This window comes from Asterias amurensis, chromosome 18, assembly GCF_032118995.1.
Source record: "Asterias amurensis chromosome 18, ASM3211899v1".
In the NCBI taxonomy this organism is placed as follows: Eukaryota; Metazoa; Echinodermata; class Asteroidea; order Forcipulatida; family Asteriidae; genus Asterias; species Asterias amurensis.
Window position 1 is genome coordinate 6022268 of NC_092665.1, and position 11073 is coordinate 6033340.

At 38.5% G+C, this 11073-nt stretch overlaps 1 protein-coding gene across 1 annotated transcript; it reads right to left on the reverse strand.

Annotated features, from left to right (window-relative positions):
* Positions 1–674: 674 nt before the first annotated feature.
* LOC139950952 (alkaline phosphatase-like) lies at positions 675–10431 on the reverse strand. The gene is made up of 10 exons (XM_071949784.1): positions 10398–10431; positions 9498–9736; positions 7722–7896; positions 6983–7158; positions 6476–6587; positions 5057–5155; positions 4321–4461; positions 2815–3015; positions 1185–1311; positions 675–918 (listed from the first exon to the last, which is right to left on the reverse strand). The coding sequence occupies exons 1-10, from the start codon at positions 10429–10431 to the stop codon at positions 675–677; spliced, it is 1548 nt and encodes a 515-aa protein (XP_071805885.1).
* Positions 10432–11073: the final 642 nt, after the last annotated feature.

The window sequence follows — 11073 nt, forward strand, 5'->3', positions numbered from 1 at the left end:
TATAATGTGCGTAGGGGGTACCGAACGACAAAACTGCGAGGAATACAAATCAGCGATACTTCGCGCTATGTAGAAATAAAAGGGGCACAAATGAAACAAAAGTACGTTTACTTAACAAAATCATGTTTTTTTTTATAGCTTCATGACTAAAATTAAGTTATCTGAATATTGACAATGAAAATATAGATCCTAAAGAAGTAGAACAAAAAACATTGTTACAAAATTAAAACCTCTCCACAACGACCCCTTCCACATAATGTAACCGTCCATTGCACGCTAATGCATTGCGCGAAATTTTACTCATTTTCACAGAGCGGGTCACTGGTCTCTGGCTACTACGGCGAACAAGTATATGGACCAGGCAAGGAAACACCAGGGCTACGTTAATATAAAGATCACAGGTTCAAATGTCAAAGTAATTTGTTTTTGTGATTTGTTTTCATCAAACACTAAACTAAAATGTATCCAGTCAGTTTCTCATTTAGGCCTGGCGTTTTTTTTTTTTTGGTTTTTTTTAACTGTATGATTCAAAAGTCGGTCTGATTTTTAAAAGCGGTTGTAAAAAAAAGTTAAAAGATGTTATGTTTTGGGTTGTTTGTTTTACTGTTTGCAAACACTATAATCTTGGCTGTCTTTGCTACAAGTGGACAAAACACATTCATTGAATTTCTTTTTCAATATATAAACTTCCGTACGAAAGAAAACAACAGTAAAGCCAAAATGGAATTTGGTCCAGTAGAGGGCGCCCCATTGTGGCAGTTTAACCCGGAAGCATATCTGACAACGTGGGCAATGTAGTGCTGTTCATGTACCCCGTGAGAAAGATGCGACATTGGTCCATTGGCGTAAATAGTGACGTCTTCTCCACTATGAGTCTCTGCATTAATTGGGACAAGCGCTGGATGGTGAAAATCGGCAGCCTCTGCACAAACAAATAATAAAACAATGTTTATCACAATACAAGTAAAATAATTGTTTACACAAGTTAATGATTAACTCTATGAATGGCAAAGGGGCACTTTCCCTTGGTAAAATCGTGTTTGCAAAAACTTCCCTGTAACTTTGCCAAGTTATATGTTTAAGATTAAATATATTTCAAAAAGTTTGCATATACTCGGATTTAATTTTACTGAGTGGTGTACCTGAGTGGTATAAACCAATACTCAAAGTAATCAATTGAAGCTTTATCTGTGTTGGTATCCGTCAGATTCCGTCTCGAACCAGTACTTTTGAAGCTGTTTAACTCCTCAATTCCTCCAGGGCCGTTTGCATATGAGAGTGTTGTAAATGGCAAACCGTCATTCATCAGACCTTGACATTTATGCAAAACCATTTTGTTGTAATTAGAATTTAAATATGAATGGTTTGACGATGAATCACCATTCACTTATAGAAAACTGAGAAGCTTGCACAACTTGTTAACATTACTTACTGGTCAGAATTCAGTCTGCATTCGGGTAACTTAACGGAGGTTACTTTTTGTTTCCAAACATAATCAAGCTGCTGTCTACAAACAATTGGATTTTTTTGAGAGATATCTCCCTTTGAAAAAGGGGAAGTAAATAAATAATAATAGTTAGAAACAGTCTCTCTTTAAATTCATCGTATACTATTTTGCATACAAATGATATTTGGAAAGATATAGCTTTTAATTGTTCAAAGACACTAGCACTATTGGTAATTGTCACAGACAATAAAATATCAAACGTCGAAGTTGCGAGATAATAATGAAAGAAAAAACGCCTTTGTCACACGAAGTTGTGTGCTTTTAGATGCTTGATTTCGATACATCAAACTCTAAGTCTCAGGTCTCGAAATCAAATTCGTGAAAAATTACTTCTCGAAAACTACGTTACTTCAGAGGGAGCCGTTTCTCACAATGTTTTACACTATCAACAGCTCTCCATTACTCGTTAGCAAGTAAGGTTTTATGCTAATAATTATTTTGAGTAATTACCAATAACAATAACATAACATAACAATTAATATTTTTAAGGCTCTATTCCATCAAGATCATAGCGCACTAGAAAGAAATTAACTTGGAAAAAGGTGAGTCTTCAGGACTTTACGAAAAGCAGACAGAGTATTAGATTCCCTAATGGCAGTTGGGAGATTGTTCCAAATCATGGGCCCAGCCACACTGAAAGCCTTCTGACCTAAAACTTTGTTTGCTCGGGGAACATTCAAGCGAGTGATGTCAAGTGTGGACCGAAGAAATCGTGGAGGAGTGTAATGTGACAGTTAAGTGGTGATAATGAGGTGTAGTTTTGTTAAAGCATAAAAACGAGAAGAGCAATCTTAAAATGGATTCGTTCTCTAATTGGTAGCCAATGAAGTTCCCTAAGTGATGAGGTAATAATATGTTCTCTCAAGGGTGTGGAACTTATTAAACGACCTGCACTATTTTGTAGTCTTTGAACTCTGTCCAATTCATATGACGTTGCACCAAATAAAAGGAGATTGCCATAGTCAATACGAGAGAGGACTAAAGCTCTGACAACATGATTGAGAGTATCCTTATCCAGGTAGCGTTTGATTCTCCTTAAGTTACGTAATTGAAAATGTATTGATTGGCAGAGGCTAGAAACTTGCTTGCTCATTGTCATATGCGAATCAAATTTTATTCCTAAGTTGCTGACAGAATCAGTAGGGTCAATCGATGTATCACCCATATGCAAAGATATATTCGGCAGTTTCTTAAGGTTTTGGGGAGTACCAAGCACAATGAACTCAGTTTTATTTTCATTGAGCTTAAGCTTGTTAGAAGTCATAGTGTCCACTGCCTTTAAAGTTATATTTGTGGATGAAACTTACCTCCTCTGCCGAGTATTGGACTACCACGAACAGCTGCTCCTCCTATAGAGAGTACATTGCTATGGTCGGCAGTTACAATAAATAAAGTCTCCATTTCATTGGTCAGTGACATCGCCTTGGCTACAGCCTTATCCAGTGCAATGGTATCATGCAGGGCGTGGTAGGCTAACCCGTCATGATGCGCATGGTCAATTCGGCCACCTTCGTGTTTCAAATCAAGATAGTATGATATAAATTATTTGTATTTGAATTATTGAAATTTGATGAAAAATCTGGTAATAATAATAATAATAATACAGAACATTTATAGGGCGCTATACAAAGAACAGAGCGCCTAACATTAACAAAGGGAGGGCAACATAAGGTAGTGTGTCTTGTTCGTGAAGAATGTTAACGCTTTCACCATCTTGGTCATGTTCCCTATTTCCATAAAGTAATGAATGCTAACATTCATTGTGCAAACATGGCACCAGCCTCAGTTTGGTTACAATGGAGTATAAAGTCAAGATGGCCACACCGTGATGAAGGGCTATAATCACGATGTCACCATCTCGGTCATGTTCCCTGTTTCTATAACAGTAATGAATGCTAACATTCAATGCGCAAACATGGCACCAGCCTCAGTTTGGTTACAATGGGGTATAAAGTCAAGATGGCCACACCGTGATAAAGGGCTAAATCACGCTATCACCATCTTTGTCATGTTCCCTGTTTCTATAAAAGTAATGAAAGCTAACATTCATTGCGCAAACATGGCACCAGACTGATATTTCGTCCAGCCTCAGTTTTGTTACAATGAGTTTGAATGAAAACCAAGATGGCCACACCGTGATAAAGCAACATCATAGACGGAGTTTTTGTCAACCACGATTTTAAAACTAGGAAAATACATGAATACAAAGATAACAAACGTTGGCCCTAGTTTTTAAGAATGTTCGTTTGCAACCAATTGGGATGTATTCTTTTTAATTACAAGTTTGCAGCAATGTCTACTTTGGTGAAAAAATCTAGTAGGTCGGTTGATGTTTTGCTATTATTCGGTCGTCCATGCCAACCATGCGTGGTTTACTTTTCAACAATGAAAATACATACAATCTGTGACTGAACAATGGCATCAAAGAGACAATGCAAATACTCCATATAACGAGGTTTCAGATTGTCAATGATTTTCTAAGCCTCAAAAGTAAGAGGTAGGGCCAATAACGATAACCTCTTGTGAAACAGCAGCAATGACACAATAGGCTCATGTAGTCTTGTCCAAGGTCTTTTACGCAAGCACCGGCTCGCTACCATGAATTCAAGAACTGCATAGTTACTATACTGCACGGTATATAACAGTACTTAATACCGTGGGGTCGAAGCATGGTTTTTCGAGGTTGTCGTACCTCATACAACGAGGCTGCAACTAGACTCGATATCAAGTACTTGGACATTGCTAGGGCTCATGAAACCAATTAACCAACACTCTACAAAAACCAGAAACCTGTATGTTGCAAAATAGCTTACCCTCAACCATAAGGAAGAACCCTTCTTTGTCCTTCTGAAGTATCTCAATGGTCTTTTCTACCATCTCAGACAATGAGGGCTCACCCCCTACGTCATTCATTCGGTTACCTTCAAATTGCATATGACTGGGCTCAAACAAACCTGAAAGGTAAGCAAACTTATTATAACTGTCAAACAAAAGTTTCAATATTAAATCGTCCTGGCTATAGTTATAAAGAATTACAAAGAATAAGTTCCATTCCTCGATAATAAAATGACGGCAATATATTTTGAGGACATAAATTTTCAAGAGATGTACCTACGTCATGAACTGTTTCTGGTTACCGACCCGTTTTCGCGTAGCTCTCTGAAATTTTTTCGGTCAGTGAATTTGACGTCAGCAATTTGTTTCTGGTCATGGTCGCTAAAACACGCTCCTGTTACAATTTTAGCTCACTTGGTCGTCGAACTTGCGAGATAATAATGAAAGAAAAAACACCCTTGTCACACGAAGTTGTGTGCTTTCAGATGCTTGAATTCTGGATCAACGGCACCTAGCCTAAAGCCCAAGCCAAATAAGTGACACAACCTTCGATACCAAAATGAAACTCTCTTCTAAGCCAACATCCTAGACCTATTTACATGAGCATTTAGCCCAAGATTTATGCGGCGCATAAAGGTTGTAGGCACAATCATGTTCCGAACGACAGACGATTGTTCGTACTTGTTCAAATTGGTACATAAAACAACAACTCACCTAAAAGGTTGTCAGTTTCAAGTGGATTGACGTCTTTAAATTGTTCCAAATTCCACACGTACTTGCTGTTTGTCTTGTCTTTACTTGCTTGCCATTCGTCTTAAACAAAACATAATATTGTAAAACAACTAGTGAAACAAATCCTTGCTTGATTGTTTCAATTCGTAGTATATAGCAAGAGCTTCATGTGACCGAAAGAAAATTAAATGCTGTGGAACTATAACAAACATCTATAAAGTCAAGGTTTGATCAAGTAAAACTATTTTGATGAGAGATACTTCTACAAGAACACAACATTTTAAAAGAACATAAACAGACAAGAATAATTATAAGATGAATAGATTCATTACCATTAAAGACACTGGACTATATTGGTAATTGTCAAAGACCAGTCTTCTCACTTGGTGTATATCAACATTATGCATAAAATAACAAACCTATGAAAATTTGAGCTCATTTGGTCGGCGAAGTTGCGAGATAATAATGACAGGAAAAAACTCCCTTGTCACACGAAATTGTGCGATTTCAGATGCTTAATTTGGGGCCTTCAAAATCTAAATATGAGGTCTCGAAATCAAATTCGTGGAAAACTACTTCTTTCTAGAAAACTACGTAACTTCAGAGGGAGCCGTTTCTCACAATGTTGTATACTATCAACCTCTCCCCATTACTCGTTACCAAGTAAGGTATGCTAATAATTAATTTGAGTAATAACCAATAGTGTCCACTGCATATAAATAAGTTCGTCTGGATTGTTGATGATCATGAAAAAAAAGATTCGTTTTTACAAATCCAAAAATATGTACGATGTTACTAAACATATAATTGACAAAGCTCCTAGCTTAGGATTAAAACGTAACTACTCGTACTAAATGATATGTAAAGTATACATCATACTTAATTTTGGATTTGTAAAAACGAATCTTTTATTTCAGATTCATTACCACTTTATATTCAAGTACATTCCTCCTATCTTCTATGACTACGCACCATGCTGTCTCTATGGTAATGTCAGCGTCTTGCGGCTCATGGACAGTTATCGATTCACCATTATCGACTTACCAATATTGATTTACCATTGTCGTTTCAATATTATCTTTTCCCATTATCGATTCTCCATTACTGATTCACAGTTATCTTTTTACGACTATCGGTTCACCATTATTGATCCACAAATATTATCGAATCACCATTATCGATTCACCAACATCGAATAGTGGTTATTGATTTACAAATATCGACTCACCAATATCGACTAATAATTATCGATCAACCAATTTTGATTCACCATTATCAATTCAGCATTATTGATTTCAGTAGCTCGGTTTCTATGGAATCTGGATGGGATCAGAAGCTGTTAAAGCAAAATGGTGCAATAGTCATCAATAATTGGGTTTAAGTTTGGTCAGGTTTACATACCGATGAGATTTCGTCCATCATTTCTAGATCCAGCTTTAGAAGAGTCTTCAGGATACTCTGGGTCGGCAGCTTCTCTCGGTAACATTTTCATCCTTCCCCCACCCATTATAACCTGGCATAGATTAATGAAGAATTAGTATAAAAATTACCGTACCATGAAGTTGGTGGTCGGCATGCAGCAATGACTAGCAGGTAGGGTATTCTAGGAAGCTGCTTCGGAAGTGCTGCTAGTAAGTTTGAAATAATGACATTTGCCAGCCTTTCATTATGCGAGCACGCTTTAAAAAAAATGCTAAAAAATGATTAACTGTTTAAATTGATTAACTGTTTAAATTGATTAACTATCGAATGCTTCCAGCTACCTGTTTCATTGCCGGTCAGTTTGTGAGATACTCTGATTCAAAAACCAAAATAACCCATGATATTGGTAAAGGTATCGAATAATCAAAAGGTACATTCAGAATAGTGAACGCAAACACTGGTTTGTGTCAATGTTGCAGATTGTACCTGTGTATCCTGTCCGAGTGTTATGAGTTGCTGAGCGATGTCAATGCAACCAATGTCAGTTTCCTTCTGCGGTATATCAGAGTCACACTCCCAGTCTCGATGGGGCGAATGTGCGTAAAGTGCGGCAGGGGTAGCGTGTGTCACACGGGCAGTGCTGACGAATCCCGTTGCCTTGCCTTTAGAAAGCACACAAAGCAACGAAAACCTAATTTATTAGCTATTATATTCGATCGATACAATTTCAAGAACACAAGATTAAAATTAATACAAAACACTTGACAACAAATCAATGAAAGTAAATCATACTTATTATACACACATTGACTGGCAATGAGGTAATTGTACGTCTACCCCCGAGGGACTTTGAGTGACCAGAAGAGGGACCTATTTCCCGAGGCTGAAGGCCAAGGGAAATAGGTCCCTCTTCTGGTCACTAACAGGCCCGAGGGGGGAATTGACGTACACTAGTTACCGAATTGTGTCGGTCTTAAAATGTGAAATAAGAACAACACGTGGAAAAGAAAGGAAGTTTTGTAGTTGCTGTTCACGGTTCAAGTCAAGAGAGGGCGCTGTAACAGGGCACTATTTTCAAAGAGCTAGTTCCCGCAAAACACATGCGCCCGATCACTAGACTAAGCTTATCCCACGAGACCGTGTTTCAGCCAACCAGAATACAGAAAAAGGCAAGAGGTGTGTTATAAAACATTATATGAATATGTTGACGTTCTTTTAAACTTACCAGACTTTTGAGCAGATATCATAACAGACTCCACATTAGCATTGAGACTAGATTTACAATCTCCTTTAATAGCAGAATCGTCTAGCCCTATCACTGCTGTCTTGGTTTTAACACCACTTAAATAAGCAGTAGCCGTACCAGCCGAGTCCGGTACTTGCCTATCGGTATTGTAGGTCTAGAGGATGAAAGAGTGCAGGAAATATTCTCAGACTAAATGCTCCGTATGTTTGACCACGTGGGGCGCACTCAATATAGTGGGTGCGTTCGTTTAGCTTCCCTGGGTCGACCCCGATCTGCCCCGGTACTTTAGAATAGCTTTGACGGGGCTCACCCGTGTCAGCGCCCCCCCCCCCCCCCCCTGCTTGTGGAGTGGGTCACTTGGGGTGACCTGAGGTGCATGCCATCACCACGAGAGGGCGAGTGCTTCGTTCGATTAGCTCTTGTCAGGGGTTCACCCGAGTGAGCACCACGGGGTCGACCCAGGGAAGCTTATCGGGCACACCCACTATTTGTATCATATTTGGACACTGATTTCATTGGATAAACGTGCAGTGACGTAAGCATTCTGTTTCCGTGTTTTGATTGGTCCGAGGTGATTTTTGGCATTTGTACTAGTGGTCATCTGCATATGAATCTAGGTGAAAGGTGAAGATGGACAAGGATTGACCTACGCTAGAGGCCACTCTCTAGCGTTATCATTCACGAGCCTCGAAGTGTGACGTCATATGTTCAGGCTATAGGGATATACTAGCCTGAACATCTGACGTCACACTTCGAGGCTCGTGAATAACGCGAAAGAGTAACCTCTCGCCTCTAAGGTCAATCCCCGTCACCAATCCCCGTCTATCCCCGTCTCCAATCCCCGTCAATCCCGTCCCACGATTCGTCCTGTACAGTTTTGATCAATGTTCTGCCACTTGTTGCGCCGTTAATGTTGCTTGAGAGACGGGTTGTAATGGCTCCTTTATTGTCCTTGGTTCATATGAATGTAATGTGGTGGCTATGTTTTCCAGTCTTTAATAACTGTTTGGGGATGAATTAATAAACCCCGTGATACAAATATGTTTGATAGCGCCCTCATTCGGTCAAAAGTACGGCGCATTTCTGTTTGAATGTCCAAATCAAAGTACAGGGCTGCGTATTGGCGGTCGTACCAATAGATGTTTCAGTCATTGTCCAGTGATTATCCAATGTCCAATTCAACCGCCAAAAACTCACCCATGGCTGGCTTAAAGTCAGCGCAAACATAATCTGCAGTACTTATGCAAAATGACACTCCCACAATATACCGGCATTGGTGCAAAATAATTCTCTTAAAAACGCCACAACCGGCAACTTTCCGCACAATAGTTAAACAATATTATTGTAATCATAAATAACATTTGTTATTACTTTACCGTGACATAACTTGGCTTGTTTCGATGCGGCACCATTATGAGAGTGTGGGCTTCGACGAGTGCAATTTGTTTGCAAGAACATTGCACGATTACTAGTGAGTTACTCCTGCATTGCAGTTTAAAAAGTAGTAGTAAGGGCGTGTCATGTATATAAACCAGTGGGTGGATTAGTCTAGGACTAGTCTTATCTCGACTTAGGACGAGTTACTCGTCCTAAGTTTGGACTACCCATACGTTTTTAATATCTCCTAGGACTAGTCCTAATTCTTTGTGAAATCGACCCCAGGCCTGCTTTAAGTGGGGAGGTTTTTTAAACGGTGAAGATCTCCTGCAGTAGTTGTTTCAGTGTGTATGTTCGAGACGTAATAATTATTGTTACCTTTGACAAAGCTACACTAGGGAACTTATCCCATTCGAGGTCTATTCCTTCCGCGTGATCTCCCTCCAGCTGCCCCTTGAGAATCCTCGCAGCCGTCACGGTTGTTATACCCATCCCATCTCCGACGAAAAACACTACGTTCTTAGCTTTCTTCGTATTGAGTGTTTGCTCTCTGGTAATAGCTTTCTGCAAAATGTCACTAGCCAGGTCATTCCAGTACTTCGCACCATACAACGATTAATTTATACAAACACTACAAACACTACTCGAAGACAATCAGATAGTGTCGTCTGCTCAGAACTGAAAGATCATTGGTGGAATTTTATGGGTTTCGTGATTGAGCTTTTGCAGATGTTGAAGCTCCTTGTAAATAGGATAAATTGATCAGGAGTGCACTTAAAAAATAATTATTGACATAAAACAACTTTAATTTACTAAATAAAATATAATTTTTTTGATTATGGGGGGTATTCATTTTCATTTAATTAATCACTATACAGATATCTAGTTGGCATATAGTTCTAAACAGTATTGTTATATTAATTGCAACACCGAAATACATATACCGGGTATTTTGTTTTATGAGATTAAGGTGTGTTCTTTCTCGACCCTCATCTTCTGTGTTTTTCGATAAAAAATAATCGGCTGTAATATTTGTTGTGTTCCTACGTCGTTAAACTATCAATAAAAGACAATGGAACAGGGCACATTGCGTCAAAAACTCGGGTTCTATTCACGTGATAACAACACGCAAAACAACAGAGCTCTCGTACAACCAGATCTCGCGTGAAACAATGTGATCACTTAGTCTGCTTACATTATCATATTCAACTTTGATCCAAAGAAAAGTCAAATGGAGCTCTACTCTATTCAAGCGAGAACCACTATATGCCTACTTACTTTGTGGTAGCACAATGCCTCCTGCAGTCAGCATATAGATCCAAATTAACCATATTAATGTTGAAATCAAGGTAACAAAATCAGAGGTAATGAAACAGTGTATACCGATCGTCACTGTTTGTATCCGACTGAGGTCATAGTCAGTTTGAATTACAGACTTCATAACTATAAAACAGCAATAACTTATCATTTCATTCATTCTTTGGCTTTTGAACCTTGGAAATAAATGATCGGTTCTTGAACTTTAATTTCATATTTCAAATGGCCATTATCTATATCGGTACTTGTACTATATCATCAACTTCACATCTGTATTTTTTAATACCAATTAATCTACTGTGAAGTTTTACAAAAAATGGGACTCCTTCAAAGAATTGTGCCGAGGTTAACTCTGCATTTTACTAAAGTGGTAAACTATTTCAGTCAATTTTTTACTTTGTGTTGCTGTAACGGTTTTTCAGCATAATTGTATGAGGTGTTGTAATAAGATTTGTTTAAAAAAAAATCACCTCGAAAAACTAATAGTTACGAAAGCCCTCCAGAAAAAAAAACGATGTTTAAATTCGTGGAAAATTACTTCTTTCTCGAAAACTACGTCTCTTCAGAGGGAGTCGTTTCTCACAGTCTTTCATACTGCCAACAGCTCCCCATTACTCGTTACCAAGTAAGGTTTTAT

What these genes read in the sequence shown, in the direction of transcription:
- LOC139950952 (XM_071949784.1), bottom strand. Translation starts at nt 10,431, where the DNA reads ATGCTGACTGCAGGAGGCATTGTGCTACCACAAA. An exon ending in AGGCATTGTGCTACCACAAA is followed by an intron (nt 9,737 to 10,397) that starts GTAAGTAGGCAT and finishes TTTGTATAAATT; the next exon opens with AATCGTTGTATGGTGCGAAG. An exon ending in GATATCTGCTCAAAAGTCTG is followed by an intron (nt 7,159 to 7,721) that starts GTAAGTTTAAAA and finishes TGCTTTCTAAAG; the next exon opens with GCAAGGCAACGGGATTCGTC.